At 46.5% G+C, this 24,286-nt stretch overlaps 1 protein-coding gene across 1 annotated transcript in view; it reads right to left on the bottom strand.

Annotated features, from left to right (window-relative positions):
- The window catches only part of COQ8A (coenzyme Q8A), a 452,989-nt gene that overhangs the window by 57,892 nt on the left and 370,811 nt on the right, over positions 1-24,286 (bottom strand). The window contains exons 13-14 of the mRNA XM_053712627.1: positions 10,005-10,112; positions 8,881-8,946 (exon numbers count right to left, since the gene is read on the bottom strand). Of these exons, the coding sequence (XP_053568602.1) occupies positions 8,881-8,946; positions 10,005-10,112 (174 nt within the window). The remainder of the gene's footprint in view (positions 1-8,880; positions 8,947-10,004; positions 10,113-24,286) is intronic.

Below are 24,286 nucleotides of genomic sequence, written 5' to 3'. Positions count from 1 at the left end.
CTTCCTCTCTCTCTCTACCCCAGTGGGTCTCTCTCTCTACCCCAGTGGGTCTCTCTCTCTACCCCAGTGGGTCTCTCTCTCTCTCTCCCCCAGTCTCTCTCTCTCTCTCCCCCAGTCTCTCTCTCTCTCTCCCCCAGTCTCTCTCTCTCTCTCCCCCAGTCTCTCTCTCTCTCTCCCCCAGTCTCTCTCTCTCTCTCCCCCAGTCTCTCTCTCTCTCTCCCCCAGTCTCTCTCTCTCTCTCTCCCCATTCTCTCTCTCTCTCTCTCTCCCCCCAGTCTCTCTCTCTCTCTCCCCCCAGTCTCTCTCTCTCTCTCCCCCAGTCTCTCTCTCTCTCTCTCCCCCCCAGTCTCTCTCTCTCTCTCCCCCCCAGTCTCTCTCTCTCTCCCCCAGTCTCTCTCTCTCTGCCCCAGTCTCTCTCTCTCTCCCCCAGTCTCTCTCTCTCTCCCCCAGTCTCTCTCTCTCTCCCCCCAGTCTCTCTCTCTCTCCCCCAGTCTCTCTCTCTCTCCCCCAGTCTCTCTCTCTCTCCCCCAGTCTCTCTCTCTCTCCCCCAGTCTCTCTCTCTCTCCCCCAGTCTCTCTCTCTCTCTCTCCCCCAGTGTCTCTCTCTCTCTCTCTCCCCCAGTGTCTCTCTCTCTCCCCCCCAGTGTCTCTCTCTCTCCCCCCCAGTGTCTCTCTCTCTCTCTCTCCCCCAGTGTCTCTCTCTCTCTCCCCAGTGTCTCTCTCTCTCTCTCTCCCCCAGTCTCTCTCTCTCTCTCTCCCCCCCAGTGTCTCTCTTTCTCTCTCCCCCAGTGTCTCTCTCTCTCCCCCCCCAGTGTCTCTCTCTCTCCCCCCCAGTGTCTCTCTCTCTCTCCCCCAGTCTCTCTCTCTCTCTCTCCCCCAGTCTCTCTCTCTCTCTCTCCCCCAGTCTCAGTCTCTCTCTCTCCCCCAGTCTCAGTCTCTCTCTTTCCCCCAGTCTCAGTCTCTCTCTCCCCCAGTCTCTCTCTCTCTCTCCCCCAGTGTCTCTCTCTCTCCCCCAGTGTCTCTCTCTCTCCCCCAGTGTCTCTCTCTCCCCCCCAGTGTCTCTCTCTCTCTCTCCCACATTGTCTCTCTCTCTCCCTCCCCCAGTGTCTCTCTCTCTCTCTCCCCCAGTGTCTCTCTCTCTCTCTCTCTCTCCCCCAGTGTCTCTCTCTCTCTCTCCCCCAGTGTCTCTCTCTCTCTCTCCCCCAGTGTCTCTCTCTCCCCCAGTGTCTCTCTCTCTCTCTCCCCCAGTCTCTCTCTCTCTCTCTCCCCCAGTCTCTCTCTCTCTCTCTCTCTCCCCCAGTCTCTCTCTCTCTCTCTCTCCCCCCCAGTGTCTCTCTCTCTCCCCCAGTGTCTCTCTCCCCCCCCCAGTGTCTCTCTCTCTCTCTCCCCCAGTGTCTCTCTCCCCCCCCCAGTGTCTCTCTCTCTCTCTCTCCCCCCCCCAGTGTCTCTCTCTCTCCCTCCCCCAGTGTCTCTCTCTCTCTCTCTCTCTCTCCCCCAGTGTCTCTCTCTCTCTCTCTCTCTCCCCCAGTGTCTCTCTCTCTCTCTCTCTCCCCCAGTGTCTCTCTCTCTCTCTCTCTCCCCCAGTGTCTCTCTCTCTCTCTCTCCCCCAGTGTCTCTCTCTCTCTCTCTCTCTCCCCCAGTCTCTTTCTCTCTCCCCCAGTCTCTCTCTCTCTCCCCCAGTCTCTCTCTCTCTCCCCCAGTGTCTCTCTCTCTCTCCCCCAGTCTCTCTCTCTCTCTCCCCCAGTCTCTCTCTCTCTCTCCCCCAGTCTCTCTCTCTCTCTCCCCCAGTCTCTCTCTCTCTCTCCCCCAGTCTCTCTCTCTCTCTCCCCCAGTCTCTCTCTCTCTCTCCCCCAGTCTCTCTCTCTCTCTCCCCCAGTCTCTCTCTCTCTCTCCCCCAGTCTCTCTCTCTCTCTCCCCCAGTCTCTCTCTCTCTCTCCCCCAGTCTCTCTCTCTCTCTCCCCCAGTGTCTCTCTCTCTCTCCCCCAGTGTCTCTCTCTCTCTCTCCCCCAGTGTCTCTCTCTCTCTCTCCCCCAGTGTCTCTCTCCCCCCCAGTGTCTCTCTCTCTCCCCCAGTGTCTCTCTCTCTCTCCCCCAGTCTCTCTCTCTCTCTCCCCCAGTCTCTCTCTCTCTCTCCCCCAGTGTCTCTCTCTCTCTCTCCCCCAGTGTCTCTCTCTCTCTCTCCCCCAGTGTCTCTCTCTCTCTCTCCCCCAGTGTCTCTCTCCCCCCCAGTGTCTCTCTCTCCCCAGTGTCTCTCTCTCTCCCCCAGTGTCTCTCTCTCCCCCCCAGTGTCTCTCTCTCTCTCTCCCACATTGTCTCTCTCTCTCCCTCCCCCAGTGTCTCTCTCTCTCTCCCAGTGTCTCTCTCTCTCTCCCAGTGTCTCTCTCTCTCCCCCCCAGTGTCTCTCTCTCTCTCTCTCCCCCAGTGTCTCTCTCTCTCTCCCCCAGTGTCTCTCTCTCTCTCTCTCCCCCAGTCTCTCTCTCTCTCTCTCCCCCCCAGTGTCTCTCTTTCTCTCTCCCCCAGTGTCTCTCTCTCTCCCCCCAGTGTCTCTCTCTCTCTCCCCCAGTCTCTCTCTCTCTCTCTCCCCCAGTCTCTCTCTCTCTCCCCCAGTCTCAGTCTCTCTCTCTCCCCCAGTCTCAGTCTCTCTCTTTCCCCCAGTCTCAGTCTCTCTCTCCCCCAGTCTCTCTCTCTCTCTCCCCCCAGTGTCTCTCTCTCCCCCCCCAGTGTCTCTCTCTCCCCCCCCAGTGTCTCTCTCTCTCTCTCCCACATTGTCTCTCTCTCTCCCTCCCCCAGTGTCTCTCTCTCTCTCCCCCAGTGTCTCTCTCTCTCTCTCTCTCTCCCCCCAGTGTCTCTCTCTCTCTCCCCCAGTGTCTCTCTCTCTCTCTCCCCCAGTGTCTCTCTCTCTCTCTCCCCCAGTGTCTCTCTCTCTCTCTCCCCCAGTGTCTCTCTCTCTCTCTCTCTCTCTCTCCCCCAGTCTCTCTCTCTCTCTCTCCCCCAGTGTCTCTCTCCCCCCCCAGTGTCTCTCTCTCTCTCTCCCCAGTGTCTCTCTCCCCCCCCCCAGTGTCTCTCTCTCTCTCTCTCTCCCCCAGTGTCTCTCTCTCTCCCTCCCCCAGTGTCTCTCTCTCTCTCTCTCTCTCTCCCCCCAGTGTCTCTCTCTCTCTCTCTCTCTCCCCCAGTGTCTCTCTCTCTCTCTCTCTCCCCCAGTGTCTCTCTCTCTCTCTCTCTCCCCCAGTGTCTCTCTCTCTCTCTCTCTCCCCCAGTGTCTCTCTCTCTCTCTCTCCCCCAGTGTCTCTCTCTCTCTCTCTCCCCCAGTGTCTCTCTCTCTCTCTCCCCCAGTCTCTCTCTCTCTCCCCCAGTGTCTCTCTCTCTCTCTCTCTCTCCCCCAGTGTCTCTCTCTCTCTCCCCCAGTGTCTCTCTCTCTCTCCCCCCCCCCAGTGTCTCTCTCTCTCTCTCTCTCTCTCTCCCCCAGTGTCTCTCTCTCTCTCTCTCCCCCCAGTGTCTCTCTCTCTCTCTCTCCCCAGTGTCTCTCTCTCTCTCCCTCCCCCAGTGTCTCTCTCTCTCCCAGTGTCTCTCTCTCTCCCCCAGTGTCTCTCTCTCCCCCCCCAGTGTCTCTCTCTCTCCCCCAGTGTCTCTCTCTCTCCCCCAGTGTCTCTCTCTCTCCCCCCAGTGTCTCTCTCTCTCCCCCAGTGTCTCTCTCTCTCCCCCAGTGTCTCTCTCTCTCCCCCAGTGTCTCTCTCTCTCCCCCAGTGTCTCTCTCTCTCCCTCCCCCAGTGTCTCTCTCTCTCTCCCCCAGTGTCTCTCTCTCTCTCCCCCAGTGTCTCTCTCTCTCTCCCCCAGTGTCTCTCTCTCTCTCCCCCAGTGTCTCTCTCTCTCTCCCCCAGTGTCTCTCTCTCTCTCCCCCAGTGTCTCTCTCTCTCTCCCCCAGTGTCTCTCTCTCTCTCCCCCAGTGTCTCTCTCTCTCTCCCCCAGTGTCTCTCTCTCTCTCCCCCAGTGTCTCTCTCTCTCTCCCCCAGTGTCTCTCTCTCTCTCCCCCAGTGTCTCTCTCTCCCCCAGTGTCTCTCTCTCCCCCAGTGTCTCTCTCTCCCCCAGTGTCTCTCTCTCTCTCTCCCCCAGTGTCTCTCTCTCTCTCTCTCCCCCAGTGTCTCTCTCTCTCTCTCTCCCCCAGTGTCTCTCTCTCTCTCTCTCCCCCAGTGTCTCTCTCTCTCTCTCTCCCCCAGTGTCTCTCTCTCTCCCCCAGTGTCTCTCTCTCTCTCCCCCAGTGTCTCTCTCTCTCTCCCCCAGTGTCTCTCTCTCTCCCCCCCCCAGTGTCTCTCTCTCTCCCCCCCCAGTGTCTCTCTCTCCCCCAGTGTCTCTCTCTCACTCTCTCCCCCAGTGTCTCTCTCTCACTCTCCCCCCCAGTGTCTCTCTCTCACTCTCCCCCCCAGTGTCTCTCTCTCACTCTCCCCCCCCAGTGTCTCTCTCTCTCTCCCCCCCAGTGTCTCTCTCTCTCTCCCCCAGTGTCTCTCTCTCTCTCCCCCAGTGTCTCTCTCTCTCTCCCCCAGTGTCTCTCTCTCTCTCCCCCAGTGTCTCTCTCTCTCTCCCCCAGTGTCTCTCTCTCTCTCCCCCAGTGTCTCTCTCTCTCTCCCCCCAGTGTCTCTCTCTCTCTCCCCCAGTGTCTCTCTCTCTCTCCCCCAGTGTCTCTCTCTCTCTCCCCCAGTGTCTCTCTCTCTCTCCCCCAGTGTCTCTCTCTCTCTCTCCCCCAGTGTCTCTCTCTCTCTCTCCCCCAGTGTCTCTCTCTCTCTCTCTCTCTCCCCCAGTGTCTCTCTCTCTCTCTCTCTCCCCCCAGTGTCTCTCTCTCTCTCTCTCCCCCAGTGTCTCTCTCTCTCTCCCCCCAGTGTCTCTCTCTCTCCCCCCCCAGTGTCTCTCTCTCTCTCCCCCCCAGTGTCTCTCTCTCCCCCAGTGTCTCTCTCTCACTCTCTCCCCCAGTGTCTCTCTCTCACTCTCCCCCCCAGTGTCTCTCTCTCACTCTCCCCCCCAGTGTCTCTCTCTCACTCTCCCCCCCAGTGTCTCTCTCTCACTCTCCCCCCCAGTGTCTCTCTCCCCCCCAGTGTCTCTCTCACTCTCCCCCCCAGTGTCTCTCTCTCCCCCAGTGTCTCTCTCTCTCCCCCAGTGTCTCTCTCTCTCTCCCCCCCAGTGTCTCTCTCTCTCTCTCCCCCAGTGTCTCTCTCTCCCCCAGTGTCTCTCTCTCTCTCTCTCTCTCTCTCCCCCAGTGTCTCTCTCTCTCTCTCTCCCCCCCAGTGTCTCTCTCTCTCTCTCTCCCCCCCAGTGTCTCTCTCTCTCTCCCCCAGTCTCTTTCTCTCTCCCCCAGTCTCTTTCTCTCTCCCCCAGTCTCTCTCTCTCTCTCCCCCAGTCTCTCTCTCTCTCTCTCCCCCAGTCTCTCTCTCTCTCTCTCTCTCTCCCCCAGTGTCTCTCTCTCACTCTCCCCCCCAGTGTCTCTCTCTCACTCTCCCCCCCAGTGTCTCTCTCCCCCCCAGTGTCTCTCTCTCACTCTCCCCCCCAGTGTCTCTCTCCCCCCCAGTGTCTCTCTCTCCCCCCCAGTGTCTCTCTCTCTCTCCCCCCCAGTGTCTCTCTCTCCCCCCCAGTGTCTCTCTCTCACTCTCCCCCCCAGTGTCTCTCTCCCCCCCAGTGTCTCTCTCTCTCTCTCCCCCAGTGTCTCTCTCTCCCCCCCAGTGTCTCTCTCTCCCCCCCAGTGTCTCTCTCTCCCCCCCAGTGTCTCTCTCTCCCCCCCAGTGTCTCTCTCTCCCCCCCAGTGTCTCTCTCTCACTCTCCCCCCCAGTGTCTCTCTCTCCCCCAGTGTCTCTCTCTCTCCCCCAGTGTCTCTCTCACTCTCTCCCCCAGTGTCTCTCTCTCACTCTCTCCCCCAGTGTCTCTCTCTCACTCTCTCCCCCAGTGTCTCTCTCTCACTCTCCCCCCCAGTGTCTCTCTCTCACTCTCCCCCCCAGTGTCTCTCTCTCACTCTCCCCCCCAGTGTCTCTCTCCCCCCCAGTGTCACTCTCCCCCCCAGTGTCTCTCTCCCCCCCAGTGTCTCTCTCTCACTCTCTCCCCCAGTGTCTCTCTCTCCCCCAGTGTCTCTCTCTCCCCCAGTGTCTCTCTCTCCCCCAGTGTCTCTCTCTCCCCCAGTGTCTCTCTCTCCCCCAGTGTCTCTCTCTCACTCTCTCCCCCAGTGTCTCTCTCTCACTCTCCCCCCCAGTGTCTCTCTCTCTCTCCCCCCCAGTGTCTCTCTCCCCCAGTGTCTCTCTCTCACTCTCCCCCCCAGTGTCTCTCTCCCCCCCAGTGTCTCTCTCTCTCCCCCAGTGTCTCTCTCTCTCCCCCAGTGTCTCTCTCTCTCCCCCAGTGTCTCACTCTCTCCCCCAGTGTCTCACTCTCTCCCCCAGTGTCTCACTCTCTCCCCCAGTGTCTCACTCTCTCCCCCAGTGTCTCACTCTCTCCCCCAGTGTCTCACTCTCTCCCCCAGTGTCTCACTCTCTCCCCCAGTGTCTCACTCTCTCCCCCAGTGTCTCACTCTCTCCCCCAGTGTCTCACTCTCACTCTCCCCCCCAGTGTCTCTCTCTCACTCTCCCCCCCAGTGTCTCTCTCCCCCCCCAGTGTCTCTCTCTCTCCCCCAGTGTCTCTCTCTCTCCCCCAGTGTCTCTCTCTCTCCCCCAGTGTCTCTCTCTCTCCCCCAGTGTCTCTCTCTCTCCCCCAGTGTCTCACTCTCTCCCCCAGTGTCTCACTCTCTCCCCCAGTGTCTCACTCTCTCCCCCAGTGTCTCACTCTCTCCCCCAGTGTCTCACTCTCTCCCCCAGTGTCTCACTCTCTCCCCCAGTGTCTCACTCTCACTCTCTCCCCCAGTGTCTCTCTCTCACTCTCCCCCCCAGTGTCTCTCTCTCACTCTCCCCCCCAGTGTCTCTCTCTCACTCTCCCCCCCAGTGTCTCTCTCTCACTCTCCCCCCCAGTGTCTCTCTCCCCCCCAGTGTCTCTCTCACTCTCCCCCCCAGTGTCTCTCTCTCTCCCCCAGTGTCTCTCTCTCTCCCCCAGTGTCTCACTCTCTCCCCCAGTGTCTCACTCTCTCCCCCAGTGTCTCACTCTCTCCCCCAGTGTCTCACTCTCTCCCCCAGTGTCTCTCTCTCTCCCCCAGTGTCTCACTCTCTCCCCCAGTGTCTCACTCTCTCCCCCAGTGTCTCACTCTCTCCCCCAGTGTCTCACTCTCTCCCCCAGTGTCTCACTCTCTCCCCCAGTGTCTCACTCTCTCCCCCAGTGTCTCACTCTCTCCCCCAGTGTCTCACTCTCTCCCCCAGTGTCTCACTCTCTCCCCCAGTGTCTCACTCTCTCCCCCAGTGTCTCTCTCTCTCCCCCAGTGTCTCTCTCTCACTCTCTCCCCCAGTGTCTCTCTCTCACTCTCCCCCCCAGTGTCTCTCTCTCACTCTCCCCCCCAGTGTCTCTCTCCCACTCTCCCCCCCAGTGTCTCTCTCCCACTCTCCCCCCCAGTGTCTCTCTCCCCCAGTGTCTCTCTCTCACTCTCTCCCCCAGTGTCTCTCTCCCCCCCAGTGTCTCTCTCTCCCCCCCAGTGTCTCTCTCTCCCCCCCAGTGTCTCTCTCTCCCCCCCAGTGTCTCTCTCTCTCTCCCCCAGTGTCTCTCTCTCTCTCCGTCCCAGTGTCTCTCTCCGTCCCAGTGTCTCTCTCCGTCCCAGTGTCTCTCTCCGTCCCAGTGTCTCTCTCCGTCCCAGTCCCAGTGTCTCTCTGTCCCAGTCCCTCTCTGTCCCAGTGTCTCTCTGTCCCAGTGTCTCTCCACCAGTCTCTCTCTGTTTTATATACATATATATATATATATATATATATATATATATATATTCTGCCTAATGCCAAGTAATACAAATTTTAATTGTTGTTCTAATATTTTTAAGTATCATAGATAGCTTGCATTCAACATAGGAGGTTTGTTCATTTTTATATATGCTAATGTTAGCTTATAATAAGTGGGGATGGATATTAAGGTCAATATTTCCTGCCACAGGAATGAGACAAACTCTGGTATGAATGTATTCGATTTTTCATCTCCCCCAAGACATTATGGTGGAAATAAATAAACCCTTGAAAAGAAGACATTGTAAAACAGAGAGCATTTTAACAAGAAGGTTAGTGGTCACAATGAACATCAAAAGCAAATTTTAAGTAGTTTTGTTGCACAATTACATTATTTAATTTAGAACAATGTAGCTATGGTTACAATCCAGCCAACATGATCTTTTTACCAAAGGTCAACAAAATGCCTGGGAAATTAAATTATATTGTCCTATTATATCTGAACAGAATTACTAATTCAAACCAACGTGCCTCTAATTGATTAGAAATTTTGTTCATGGATCTTTTAAAATAAGAAGCTTCTATTCTATCACCCCCTCACATGGGTTAATTGTGCGCGGTACACAAGTAATTGTATACAATGTGACTGATCACTCTAAAGAACTAAAATATCAACGCCTCTCCTTCCCGTTGCCTCTCCTTCCAGTGTGGTTGTATATAGATCTGAACCACACTGGACAGATACTTAAGATTCTGTCAATGATGTTGTTGTTGTCTAAGAAAACAAGTTCTGAAGAATAAGTCATATAAACCCAATTTGTGAAGTTGGTTACACAATGTTTTACACATGAAAAACCATCAACTTAAAAAGGGAGGTTTAAATCTTTTTTTCATCACAATTTTCAGAGCTATTTCACAACAAAGGTAATAAACAAAAACAATGTTTTATTTTCATTAATTATATGAAATTTTATGGAAACTACATTTTCTTGTTTAATGCCCTTAAATAAATGTCTGGTGACGTAATCAAAACAATAAATCCAGATTTGCTTCTGCACTACTAACCTTAACGTACATATCGGTGAACTCCTCATCAAAGCCTCTTGTTGCTCCAAAGTCTAATAAAGCGACCTAAACAAATGAAGGCAGAGAAAAGATAAGCGCTGAACTTAGGTTATAAATAGGAAGTTACAATAAATAAAAGCGATCATTTGCTAAAAAACATAATACAAATATTCACAGGGACATTAGGAGAACAGCACTCCAAGTAGGCAGAATGTGAAACCATTAGCCCATGTGAGGGGCTCCTGTTCCGTTATCAAGCTAACACGAATAAACACCACAGCTCATTTTAAACTCCCACCAATAAAATTTGGACCAATCTCGAATCAGACAAATGGAGGAGCTAGTTACATCATCAGTATAAACACATATTAACCCTTAACCTCCCACTCTTAAAGGGATGTGCCCAAAAGTTAACTTGAGGAGGCAGCAAATCACAGCACTTAAGTAGCACAAAAATTCCCCTACAGCGCAACAGTCACATTTATTCATTATAAAAATAAGAAAATTTACAGGGTTTCAAAACAGACATGGATTTCATAAAAATTAAAAACTTAAAATCCACTAGGCTTCCATATATAGAAGATCTTTAAAGGGACAGTGTACACCAATTTTCATATAACTGCATGTAATATACACTACTAGAAAGAATATGCACAGATACAGATCTAAAAATTCAGTATAAAAGCTATTAAAAACTTACTTAGAAGCTCTCAGTTTAGCACTATTGATGAGGTTAGGCTGAGACACCCAGTGAAAAGGGCTGGGAAAGCAAGAAGAGCAGAACCCGCATATGAAAAGACAGATTGAACAAACTGAATACTGCAGGAGTATGTTGACTTCAGTCTACATATGATACTTTGGGGCTTGATTAGGAGTCTAAAAATCAGCACAATGTTATTAAAAAATAAGCAAAACTATACATTGTTACAAACACACTACCAGATGGGCTATATAAATGCATCAACTACAAAACATTTATGCAAAGAAAAGTCTAGCGTACAATGTCCCTTTAAGTCTACCAGCACCTCTATATAATCCTGAGTGCTGGGCTTCTCCGTTTTGGATAACGTGTACATTCTACACATTAACACAAAAAAGCTGAGTAACAGAGAGACAAATGTCACCTTATGTAGTTGTGGGTCATAGAAGAAATTGGACCAGTTTGGATCAGTCTGCATAAACCTAAATTCAAAAAGCTCCCGCAGACACAAGGTCAGGATGTTGGTACAAATCTGCAAAGCAAACAGAAGAGGTAAAGGTACTAAGCATGTGGGTATTTGACAAGAAGTTGAATTATTCTGCTAGTTAATCTCAAGCACCACCTGTGCAGGTGCTGGAGAAGATTATTGCAGTATTTATAATGTGGCGAATCAATATTATATGTTTTTATATCCAGATTATTATTTGGATATTTAAAGCAATGTTCTTATCCAAAAACGACACTCTAGCATGTAATGTTTTTGCGGACCCTAGATAACTATGCGTTTAAAGACTATGGCACAGGTTATCTGTACTCAGGAGCTGCAAGCAGGACACCATTGGCCACCCAATCAGGAGCAGCAGTCTCACACAACCCTGCCAATTGCAGGCCATTTTCTGCTTCGGAGTCGTAAGGAATGCGAGTTAAATGCATAGTTCTCTAAAGCCAGTGATACAATAATGATGTGAACTAACCAATTCAGGTGTGTGATTTTTGCATTAGAATTCCCTTAAAATTTAGGCTTAACTCCATTGTGTGACAAATTGTTTTTTAAAGTATTTCTCATGAAAAACTATACTGGAAATTATTGTGGGAAAGAAAAACCTTTTATTAAACACTTTATAAAAACTGACAGTTCTCATTGTCCCGTCAAAATGAAGAATTGCTCATTTTTTTTACACTTCGGTTAGATTTTGTTCCAGATAACCTTCAGCTAAAATTCTTTTGATCTTTATCATAGCAGAAATCTGCAGGATCTGATGATACTGGAAAATACTAAAGAATCAGATCAGACAATACATCCCCTTCATACTAATCTGATCTGAGTAGAAGCCAGCAGCTTTAACACAGCACTGGTAAACATGAACCTGCAAACAACTGCAAGAAATGTCAGAACAACAAGTGCTATCTGAGCTCACTGCAAAGCTGTTTGCGAGCGTATTCGTTTTATCGGTTTAGTTTAACAATCTGCAATATTTACTTTCAGTTTTACTTTTTGTTTTTCAGTTATAAACACAAGGATTGCTGCCATTTAATCTAAGTCACATGGTCTGGTACTCATGCATTAGGTGAAGATATATGGTTGTACTCTGTGTGGTGCTATTGGCAAGACGGATTCCTTTTCAGTTAAGTATCTGAGAGTTTTGTGCAGTGAATGCTATGAACAATGTTACATCAGGAGCTGAATCATTTACACGGACATTGGAAATCAGCGGTAATATTGCAGACTCCCATGTTATATGGAGAAAGTGAATAGTATTTTATATACGTTTTATAGTATATAAAATACATGCAGAACAATTAAAAAAATATATAAGCCTGTAGTTTTATGATTTACAGACTATTCAAGTAATCAACAAACACTTTTTAACCTTTTAACTGGTCATTTCTAGATAACAGAGATTATTTATTTATTTGTTTTAACCAGTGAGCTGGGTTATTTAAAAAGATGACAGACACTTTCTTCATTACCTTTAACTAGGGAGCTGGGTCATTTCTGGATAAAGTCTTGTGTACTGGGATAAACAGCATTTGATATAAAACAAATAAAAAGGAATAGAGAAATTGCAGTAAATTATATCTTTACTCTGTCTATAAAGGAAAAATCAACCCATCATGCCCTATGAGGAAGCATTTTTAAATGACAAGTTAACTGGTTAATGACAGAGTCAAGCATTCCCATAAGTGCACTTTCTTTAACGGAAATATAAATGACCAGACTGATCCTTTAAGCATATTATCCTATTCCGATTAAGCTGACTCCCTAGCCTCTATTTACTGTGTGTAATTTTCCAATAACCCAGCAGCAGAGAGTGTGAGGAATCTATTTTTGAGAGGCTATGCCAGTGTGAGGAATCTATTTTTGAGAGGCTATGCCAGTGTAAGGCAAAACGTGGCTCAGATCCAGGGGCCAGCTGTACTTTGGATCTATCTGACAGACGAGTTTACCCACACACAAACGACAAGAGCACCTCAAGGACATTAATGTTACACTCATGCTTTGTTAGTGTCAACAAGGAAACTGAAAAGGAAGGAAGGTAATTGCAAAAGTATTTAGCTATTGTGTGCCAAAGACCTAGTTTATGTCTCTTGGCATTGAACAGGTTAACCAGTGTATGAAATATTTTTTTACAGACAACCAAGAAACTAAAGTATGAAACGTTATTATAAATATATAATATGTAGAAGTCTACAGGTAAATAAGAACTAAAATGCACTTTATTTTGTAATCTACAAATGTATATGGAGATGTGCTGCACTTAGTGAGAGTCATCCTCTCACGTAGTTCAACCCAAACTTAACATATTGACCAAATTAAAACTACTATAGACGCAAATGACCGTAAATAACTTTAGTAAAATATCAGTATCAGAGGATTTTAACCTTTATTTATAAAATAGCAGTTTTTCTGCTGTACTATAAAAGCTAAACAAGAGGCAGCAACATCGAATGTATTTTTTAGCAATGAGGCTGCCCTGGATTTTACATTAAGTTCAAAGAGGGGATTTCAGTTTAGCCTCTCCAGCTTGCTGCATACACAGAAATGCTGACAACACTTTTAAAAAAACAAAAAATTATGCTTACCTGATAAATTTATTTCTTGACACAGTGAGTCCACGGATCATCATCAATTACTGTTGGGAATCAATACCCAAGCTAGAGGGCACAGATAAGGGAGGGACAAGACAAGTAACCTAAACAGAAGAAACCACTGCTTGAAGAACCTTTCTCCCAAAGGAAACCTCAGCCGAGGCAAAATAGTAAATTCTATAGAAATTAGAAAACATGTGCAAAGACGACCAACATATCTGTTCAACACAGGCCGCATCCTTGAAAACCCAAAAGGAAGACACCGCCCAGGTGGAATGAGCAGTAATTCTCTCAGGAGGCTGCTGTCCAGCAGTCCCATATGCCAACTGAAAATACTTCTCAACCAAGAGAGAAAGAGAAATTGCAGTAGCTTACTGACCCTTACATTGTCCGGAAAAAACAAACAAAACAAGCGGAAGACTGACAAAAAGTCTTCGAAGCTTGCAAAAAGAACTTAAGAGCACACACACAACATCTAAGTAGAGGTAAAGGAACTCCGAGCTCCCCCAAAATGGGTGAAATAAACCATTGGTGAGCTATTGTAACTACACCAACAACTACTGAGGCTAAGCCATCAGGGGCTTGAAAGTTTGCTATCCACTACCTTATGTTAAAGGGAAGGGCAGACACATAACCCAGGCCGCTCACCAGCCCAGCAGGATGGTGCCCATGGTCACATTACCCAGGAATGTCTCCAGAAGCACACGCCCGAGACAGACCACTACAGGAAGAAGACTCTAGTCGAACGAGACGAGATCCATTCTCCAAGATAGATCCCAGAAATCTCCATTTTATGGGAACAGCAAAGGGATAAAGTCCCTGTACCAATTCCCTCCATACAGAAAATCACCGAATGGAGAGAAAAAAAATCCGACTACAGCAGGAGCCAAACTCCCAACCTCCCTTGTAAAAAACAAACAAAAAAAAAAGCTTAAACTATTTACCAGACAGCAAGAGGAAAAATTCCTTAGCTTCTGAATATCTGACAGAAATGTGTGCAACGACAGAAAAAACAAACAAACAGAATTTATGCTTACCTGATAAATTACTTTCTCCAACGGTGTGTCCGGTCCATGGCGTCATCCATTACTTGTGGGATATTCTCCTCCCCCACAGGGAAAGGCAAGGAGAGCACACAGCAAGAGCTGTCCATATAGTCCCTCCCAGGCTCCGCCCCCCCAGTAACTCGACCGACGGTTAGGAGAAAAAAAGGAGAAACTATAGGGTGCCGTGGTGACTGTAGTGTATAGAGAAAGAAATTCTTCAAACCCGATTAAAAAACCAGGGCGGGCCGTGGACCGGACACACCGTTGGAGAAAGTAATTTATCAGGTAAGCATAAATTCTGTTTTCTCCAACATTGGTGTGTCAGGTCCACGGCGTCATCCATTACTTGTGGGAACCAATACCAAAGCTTTAGGACACGGATGAAGGGAGGGAGCAAATCAGGTTACCTAAACAGAAGGCACCACGGCTTGCAAAACCTTTCTCCCAAAAATAGCCTCCGAAGAAGCAAAAGTATCAAATTTGTAGAATTTGGCAAAAGTGTGCAGTGAAGACCAAGTCGCTGCCTTACATATCTGATCAACAGAAGCCTCGTTCTTGAAGGCCCATGTGGAAGCCACAGCCCTAGTAGAGTGAGCTGTGATTCGTTCAGGAGGCTGCCGTCCGGCAGTCTCGTAAGCCAATCGTATGATGCTTTTCAGCCAAAAGGAAAGAGAGGTAGCAGTAGCTTTTTGACCTCTCCTCATGCCAGAATAAAACGACAAACAGAGAAGACGTTTGTCTGAAATCCTTTGTTGCTTCTAAATAGAACTTTAAAGCACGGACTACATCTAAATTGTGTAACAAGCGTTCCTTCTTTGAAACTGGATTCGGGCACAAAGAAGGCACAACTATTTCCTTGTTAATATTCCTGTTGGAAACAACCTTTGGAAGGAAACCAGGTTTAGTACGCAAAACAACCCTATCTGAATGGAACACCAGATAGGGCGGATTACACTGCAGAGCAGATAATTCAGAAAACTCTTCTAGCAGAAGAAATAGCAACCAAAAACAGAACTTTCCAAGATAACAACTTGATATCTATGGAATGTAAGGGTTCAAACGGAACCCCTTGAAGAACTGAAAGAACCAAATTTAGACTCCAGGGAGGAGTCAAGGGTCTGTAAACAGGCTTGATCCTGACCAAAGCCTGAACAAAAACTTGAACATCTGGCACAGCTGCCAGTCGTTTGTGTAACAAGACAGATAAAGCAGAAATCTGTCCTTTTAGAGAACTCGCTGATAATCCCTTATCCAAACCTTCTTGGAGAAAGGAAAGGATCCCAGGAATTTTAATCTTACTCCATGAGAATCCCTTGGATTCACACCAACAGATATATCTTTTCCATATTTTATGGTAAATCCTTCTAGTCACAGGTTTTCTGGCTTGTACCAGAGTATCTATCACAGAATCCGAAAACCCACGCTTAGACAAAATCAAGCGTTTAATTTCCAAGCAGTCAGCTGGAGAGAAACTAGATTCGGATGTTCGAATGGACCTTGTACTAGAAGATCCTGTCTCAAAGGTAGCTTCCATGGTGGAGCCGATGACATATTCACCAGGTCTGCATACCAAGTCCTGCGTGGCCACGCAGGAGCTATCAAAATCACAGAGGCCTTCTCCTGTTTGATCCTGGCTACCAGCCTGGGAATGAGAGGGAACGGTGGAAACGCATATGCTAGGTTGAAAGTCCAAGGCGCCACTATTGCATCCACTAGAGTCACCTTGGGATCCCTGGATCTGGGCCCGTAGCAATGAACCTTGAAGTTCTGACGAGATGCCATCAGATCCATGTCTGGAATGCCCCATAATTGGGTCAACTGGGCAAACACCTCCGGGTGGAGTTCCCACTCCCCCGGATGAAAGGTCTGACGACTCAGATAATCCGCCTCCCAGTTTTCTACTCCTGGGATGTGGATCGCAGATAGGTGGCAGGAGTGATCCTCCGCCCATTTGATGATCTTGGTCACCTCCCTCATCGCCAGGGAACTCCTTGTTCCCCCCTGATGGTTGATGTAAGCAACAGTCGTCATGTTGTCTGATTGGAATCTTATGAATCTGGCCTTTGCTAGTTGAGGCCAAGCCCGGAGAGCATTGAATATCGCTCTCAGTTCCAGAATGTTTATCGGTAGAAGAGACTCTTCCCGAGACCATAGACCCTGAGTTTTCAGGGAATCCCAGACCGCGCCCCAGCCTAATAGACTGGCGTTGGTCGTGACAATGACCCACTCTGGTCTGCGAAAGCTCATTCCCTGGGACAGGTGATCCTGGGTCAGCCACCAACGGAGTGAGTCTCTGGTCTGTATAGTCCCCATTCCACTGTTTGAGCATGCACAGTTGTAATGGTCTTAGATGAATTCGCGCAAAAGGAACTATGTCCATTGCTGCAACCATCAACCCTACTACTTCCATGCACTGAGCTATGGAAGGCCGTAGAACAGAGTGAAGAACTTGACAAGCGTTTAGAAGCTTTGACTTTCTGACATCTGTCAGGAAAATCTTTATTTCTAAAGAATCTATTATTGTTCTCAATAAAGGGACTCCTGTTGACGGAGACAGAGAACTCTTTCCATGTTCACCTTCCACCCATGAGATCTGAGAAAGGCTAGAACAATGTCTGTGTGAGCCTTTGTCTTTGAAAGAGACGACGCTTGAATTAGGATGTCGTCCAAGTAAGGTGCCACTGCAATGCCCCTGGGTCTTAGAACCGCTAGAAGGAACCCGAGCACCTTTGTGAAAATCCTTGGAGCAGTGGCTAGTCCGAATGGGAGAGCCACAAATAGATAATGTTTGTCCAGAAAGGCGAACCTTAGGAACTGATGATGATCTTTGTGGATAGGAATATGTAGATACGCATCCTTTAGATCCACGGTAGTCATAAATTGACCCTCCTGGATTGAAGGTAAAATCGTTCGATAGTTTCCATTTTGAATTATGGCACTCTTGAGAAATTTGTTTAGAATTTTTAAATCCAGAATTGGTCTGAAAGTTCCCTCTTTTTTGGGAACTACAGATTTGTGTAAAACCCCGGACCTTGTTCCACAGTTGGAACTGGGTGTATCACTCCCATCTTTAACAGGTCTTCTACACAATGTAAGAATGCCTGTCTCTTTACTTGGTTTGAAGATAAGTGAGACATGTGGAACCTTCCCCTTGGGGGTAGTTCCTTGAATTCTAGAAGATAACCCTGAGAGACTATTTCTAGTGCCCAGGGATCCTGAACATCTCTTGCCCAAGCCTGAGCAAAGAGAGAGAGAGTCTGCCCCCTACTAGATCCGGTCCCGGATTGGGGGCTACCCCTTCATGCTGTTTTGGTAGCAGCAGCAGGCTTCCTGGCCTGTTTACCCTTGTCCCAGCCTTGCATTGATTTCCAAGCTGGTTTAGTCTGGGAAGCGTTACCCTCTTGTCTAGAGGCTGCCGAGTTGGAAGCCGGTCCGTTCCTGAAATTGCAAAAGGAACGAAAATTGGACTTATTCTTAGCCTTGAAAGGTTTATCTTGTGGGAGGGCATGGCCCTTTCCCCCAGTGATGTCTGAAATAATCTCTTTCAAATCTGGCCCAAAAAGGGTCTTACCTTTGAAAGGGATATTAAGCCAGAGCGCTCTGCGCGCCACAATTGTAAACCCTGAATTTTTCGCCGTTAACCTCGCTAACTGCAAAGCGGCGTCTAAAATAAAGGAATTATCTAACTTAAGTGCGTGAATTCTGTCCATGACTTCCTCATACGGAGTCTCCCTACTGAGCGACTTTTCCAGTTCCTCGAACCAGAACCACGCCGCTGTAGTGACAGGAATAATGCACAAAATAGGTTGAAGGAGGTAACCTTGCTGTACAAAAAACTTTAAGCAAACCCTCCAATTTTTTATCCATAGGATCTTTGAAAGCACAATTGTCCTCAATAGGAATGGTTGTGCGCTTGGCTAGAGTAGAAACCGCCCCCTCGACCTTAGGGACTGTTTGCCATGTGTCCTTCCTGGGGTCGACCATAGGGAACAATTTCTTAAATATAGGAGGAGGGACAAAAGGTATGCCTAGCTTCTCCCACTCCCTATTCACTATGTCCGCCACCCGTTTAGGTATCGGAAAAACATCAGGGTGCACCGGGACCTCAAGGAACTTGTCCATCTTGCACAATTTTTCTGGGTTGACCAGATTGTCACAATCATCCAGAGTAGATAGCACCTCCTTAAGTAATGCGCGGAGATGCTCTAATTTAAATGTCACAACATCAGGTTCTGCCTGCTGAGAAATTCTTCCTGTATCAGAAAATTCCCCATCTGACAAACCCTCCCTCACTGCCACTTCAGATTGGTGTGAGGGTATGACAGAAAAATTATCATCAGCGCCCTCCTGCTCTATAGTGTTTAAAACAGAGCAATCGCGCTCTCTCTGAAATGCTGGCATTTTGGATAAAATATTAGCTATGGAGTTATCCATTACTGCCGTCAATTACTGCATAGTAACAAGCATTGGCGCGCTAGAAGTACTAGGGGTCGCCTGCGCGGGCATAACTGGTATAGACACAGAAGGAGATGATGTAGAACTATGTCTACTTCCTTCATCTGAGGAATCATCCTGGGCAACTTTACAATTTGTGACAGTACTGTCCTTACTTTGTTTGGACACTATGGCACAATTATCACACATATTGGAAGGGGGAACCACATTGGCTACCATACATACAGAACATGATCTATCTTAAGGTACAGACATGTTAAACAGGCTTAAACTGGTTAATAAAGCACAAAAACCGTTTTTAAACAAAACCGTTACTGTCTCTTTAAATGTTAAACAGGGCACACTTTATTACTGAATATGTGAAAAACTATGAAGGAATTATCCAATCTTTACCAAATTTTCACCACAGTGTCTTAATGCATTCAAAGTATTGCACCCCAATTTTCAAGCGGTTAACTCTTAAAATGTGGAAACCGGAGCCGTTTTTAATTTTAACCCCCTTACAGTCCCAGCCACAGCCTTTGCTGCGACTTCACCAATCCCAGGGGGGTATATGATACCAAATGAAGCCTTCTAGGAACGTTTTTAGTGGATTCCAGACCCTCACACATGCAGCTGCATGTACTGTACTCAAAAGTAACTGTGCAATAATGGCGCGAAAATGAGGCTCTGCCTACTACAGAGAAAGGCCCTTCCTGACTGGGAAGGTGTCTTAACAAGTGCCTGGTGCTAAAAACGTTCCCCAATGTTATAAAAGTGTGAAATTCAAATTCAAACTGCATATAATACTTAAATAAAGCAATCGATTTAGCCCCTAAAAGTGTCTACCAGTTTTATAGCCCATATTAAGCCCTTTATTCTGTTTGAGACTAAGAAAATGGCTTACCGGTCCCCATGAGGGGAAATGACAGCCTTCCAGCATTACACAGTCTTGTTAGAAATATGGATGGTCATACCTTGAGCAGAAAAGTCTGCCAACTGTTTCCCCCAACTGAAGTTATCTCTTCTCAACAGTCCTATGTGGAAACGGCAAACGATTTTAGTTACTGCTGCTAAAATCATATTCCTCTCACAAACAGAACTCTTCATCTTTTTCTGTTTCAGAGTAAATAGTACATACCAGCACTATTTTAAAATAACAAACAATTGATAGTAGAATAAAAAACTACAACTAAACACCACAAACTCCTCACCATCCCCGAGGAGATGCTACTTGTTCAGAGCGGCAAGGAGAATGACTGGGGGGGCGGAGCCTGGGAGGGACTATATGGACAGCTCTTGCTGTGTGCTCTCCTTGCCTTTCCCTGTGGGGGAGGAGAATATCCCACAAGTAATGGATGACGCCGTGGACCGGACACACCAATGTTGGAGAAATAGTCCATTAATCCCCCTTGAGATGTGAAAAGGGGAATCGAATACAGATTCAACCCCATCCATGGAAAAGAAATTTCACAAAAACTCTGAACAGAGATTGTTCAAGGATTTAAGATACCTGAACCATATATTGTGCAGAAAAAAAACTAATTTATGTAAGAACTTACATGATAAATTCATCTTTCATATTGGCAAGAGTCCATGAGCTAGTGACGTATGGGATATACAATCCTACCAGGAGGGGCAGAGTTTCCCAAACCTCAAAATGCCTATAAATACACCTCTCACCACACCCACAATTCAGTTTAACGAATAGCCAAGTAGTGGGGTGAATGGAGTAAAAAGCATCAAAACAAAGAATTTGGAAATAATTGTGCTTTATAAAAAAAAAACACCATAAAAAAGGGTGTGTCTCATGGACTCTTGCCAATATGAAAGAAATGAATTTCAGGTAAGTTCTTACAAAAATTATGTTTTCTTTTATGTAATTAGGAAAAGTCCATGAGCTAGTGACGTATGGGATAGTAATACCCAAGATGTGGAACTCCACAGAAGAGTCACTAGAGAGGGAGGGATAAAAATAACAGCCATTTTCCGCTGAAAAAAATAATCCACAACCCAAAATATAAGTTTATTCTCATAAATGAAAAGAAAAAACTTAAACATAAGCAGAGGAATCAAACTGAAACAGCTGCCTGAAGATCTTTTCTACCAAAAACTGCTTCAGAGGAAGCAAATACAGCAAAATGGTAGAATTTAATAAATGTATGCAAATAAGACCAAGTAGCTGCTTTGCAAATCTGATCAACTGAAGCTTCATTCTTAAAAGCCCACAAAGTGGAGACTGATCTAGTAGAATGAGCTGTGATTCTCTGAGGCGGGGCCTGATGAATCAAAAGCTTTAACCAAGATGCCAAGGAAATGGCAGAAGCCTTCTGACCTTTACCTAGAACCAGAAAATACAACAAATAGACTAGAAGTCTTCCTGAAATCTTTAGTTGCTTCAACATAATATTTCAAAGCTCTTACAACATCCAAAGAATTCTTAGGATTAGGGCACAAAGGAGGAACAACAATTTCTCTATTAATGTTGTTAGAATTCACAACCTTAGGTAGAAATTTAAATGAAGTCCACAAAACCGCCTTATCCTGATGGAAAATCAGAAAAGGAGATTCACAAGAAAGAGCAGACAATTCGGAAACTCTTCTAGCAGAAGAGATAGCCAAAAGGAACAACACTTTCCAAGAAAGTAGTTTAATGTCCAAAGAATACATAGGTTTAAAAGGAGGAGCCTGTGTAAAGCCTTCAAAACCAAATTAAGACTCCAAGGAGGAGAGATTGATTTAATGACAGGCTTGATACGGACCAAAGCCTGTACAAAAGAGTGAATATCAGGAAGCTTAGCAATTTTTCTGTGAAATAAAACAAAGAGCAGAGATTTGTCCCTTCAAGGAACTTGCAGACAAACCTTTATCCAAAGCATCCTGAAGAAACTGTAAAATTCAAGGAATTCTAAAAGAATGCCATGAGAATTTATGAGAAGAACACCATGAAATATAAGTCTTCCAAACTCGATAATAAATCTTCATAGAAACAGATTTACGAGCCTTTAACCGAGTCAGAGAAACCTCTATGACTAAGCACTAGGCATTCAATTTCCATACCTTCAAATTGAATGATTTGAGATCCTGATGGAAAAACGGACCTTGAGACAGAAGGTCTGGTCTTAAAGGAAGTGGCCAAGGTTGGCAACTGGACATCCGAACAAGATCCGCATACCAAAACCTGTGAGGCCATGCTGGAGTTACCAGCAACACAAACGATTGTTCCATGATGACCTTGGAAATCACTCTTGGAAGAACTAGAGGCGGGAAGATATAAGCAGGTTGGTAACACCAAGGAACTACTAACGCATCCACCGCTTCCGCCTGAGGATCCCTGGACCTGGACAGGTACCTGGGAAGTTTCTGGTTTAGATGGGAAGCCATCAGATCTATTTCTGGAAGACCCCACCATCTGAACAATGAAAACACATCTGGATGAAGCGACCACTCCCACGGATGTAAAGTCTGACGGCTGAGATAATCCGCTTCCCAATTGTCTACACCAAGGATATGAACCGCAGAAAATTAGACAGTAGCTGGATTCCGCCAAAGCAAGTATCCGAGATACTTCTTTCATAGCTTGGGGACTGAGTCCCACACTGATGATTGACATATGCCACAGTTGTGATATTGTCTGTCTGAAAGCAAATGAACGGTTCTCTCTTCAACAGAGGCCAAACCTGAAGAGCCGTGAAAATAGCACTGAGTTCTAAAATATTGATTGGTAACCTCGCCTCTTGAGATTTCCAAACCCCTTGTGCTGTCAGAGATACCCAACCTGAAAGACTTGCATCTGTTGTGATCACAGTCCAGGTTGGACAAACAAAAGAGGCCCCTTGAACTATACGATGGTGATTTAACCACCAAGTCAGAGAGAGTCGAACATTGGGATTTAAGATATTAATCGTGATATCTTTGTATAATCCCTGCACCATTGATTCAGCATACAAAGCTGGAGAGGTCTCATATGAAATCGAGCAAAGGGGATCACGTCCGATGCTGCAGTCATGAGATCTAAAACGTCCATGCACATAGCTACTGAAGGGAATGATTGAGACTGAAGGCTCCGACAAGCTGAAACCAATTTTAATAGTCTCTTGTCTGTTAGAGACAGAGTCATGGACACTGAATCTATCTGGAAACCTAAAAAGGTGACCCTTGTCTCAGGAATCAAGGAACTTTTTGGTAAATTGATCCTCCAACCATGTTTTTGAAGAAACACCACTAGTTGATTTGTGCGAGATTCTGCAAAATGTAAAGACTGAGCTAGTATCAAGATATCGTCCAAATAAGGAAACCCTGCAATACCCTGTTCTCTAATTACAGAGAGTAGGGCACCAAGAAACAATTCTTGGAGCTGTCGCTAGGCCAAATGGAAGAGCCACAAATTGTTAATGCTTGTCTAGAAAAGAGAATCTCAGAAACTGAAAATGGTCTGGATGAATCAGAATATGAAGATATGCCTCCTGTAAGTCTATCGTGGACATATAATGACCTTGCTGAACAAAAGGCAAAATAGTCCTTATAGTCACCATTTTGAAAGTTGGCACTCTTACTAAACGATTCAAAATTTTCAGATCCAGAACTGGCCTGAATTAATTTTCTTTCTTTGGGACAATGAATAGATTTGAATAAAATCCCAGACCTTGTTCCTGAAACAGAACTGGTATGATTACCCTTGAAAGATCCATGTCTGAAACACACTTTAGAAAAGCCTGAGCCTTTACTGGATTTGCTGGGATGCGCAAGAAAAAAATCTTCTCACAGGAGGTCTTACTCTGAATCCTATTCGGTACCATTGAGAGACAATACTCTAAATCCATTAATTTTGGACAGAATCTGCCCAAATACTTTGGAAGAATCTTAATCTGCCCCCTACCAGCTGAGCTGGAATGAGGGCCGCACCTTCATGCAGACTTAGGGGCTGGCATTGGTTTCTTAAATGTCTTGCATTTATTCCAACTTGAAGGAGATTTCCAATTGGAACCAGATTCTTTGGGGGAAGGATTGGGTTTCTGTTCCTTATTTTGACGAAAGGAACGAAAATGGTTAAAAGCTTTAGATTTACCGTTAGGTCTTTTATCCTGAGGCAAAAACTCCCTTTCCCCCAGTGACAGTTGAAATAATTGAATCCAACTGAGAACCAAATACATTTTTACCTAGGAAAGAGATAGTAATCTAGATGTAGATACTATGTCAGCATTCCAAGATTTAAGCCACAAAGCTCTTCTAGCTAAAATAGCTAAAGACATAGATTTGACATCAATTTTGATTAAATAAAAAATGGCATCACAGATAAAATGATTAGCATGCTGAAGCAAGCAAACAATGCTAGACAAATCTTTCCAACCAAAAAGTTGATGCAGCTGCAACATCAGCCAAAGAAATCGCAGGCCTGAGAAGATAGCCACAATATAAATAAGCTTTCTTTAGAGAAGATTCAAGTTTCCTATCTAAAGGGTCCTTAAACGAAGTACTATCCTCCATAGGAATAGTAGTACGTTTGGCAAGAATAGAAATAGCCCCATCAACTCTGGGTTTTTTCCCCCCAAAACTCCAAACTAACTGCTGGCAAAGGATACAATTTTTTAAACCATGAAGAAGGGATAAAAGAAGTACCAGGCCTATTCCATTCCTTAGAAATCATATCAGAAATAGCATCAGGAATTGGAAAAACCTCAGGAGTAACCACAGGAGGTTTATAAACAGAGTTTAAACGTCTACTAGTTTTAATATCAAGAGGACTAGTTTCCTCAATATCCAATGTAATCAACACCTCTTAACAAGAAACGAATATACTCCATTTTAAATAAATAAGTAAATTTGTCAGTGTCAATATCTGAGGTAGGATCTTCTGAATCAGATAGATCTTCAGGAGGAGGATAATTCAGTATGTTGTCGGTCATTTGAAATTTCATCAACTTTATGAGAAGTTTTAAAAGACCTTTTACGTTTATTAGAAGGCGGGATAGCAGACAAAGAAACTGACAAGAGAAAGGCGACGGCACTACTGATGCTGTGTCTCACTGGTTTTTAAATATCTTCTCTAAATATGAGAGATACCTGTAGTGATTAGGGAGACCGGGTGCTGTACATAGGGAAAGACTAACTCACAAATATCAATTGCCTTAGGCAA

This window comes from Bombina bombina, chromosome 4 (genome assembly GCF_027579735.1).
Source record: "Bombina bombina isolate aBomBom1 chromosome 4, aBomBom1.pri, whole genome shotgun sequence".
Lineage (NCBI taxonomy): Eukaryota > Metazoa > Chordata > Amphibia > Anura > Bombinatoridae > Bombina > Bombina bombina.
The sequence above is the reverse complement of the archived record's forward strand: the minus strand, read 5'-3'. Positions and strand labels throughout refer to the sequence as shown.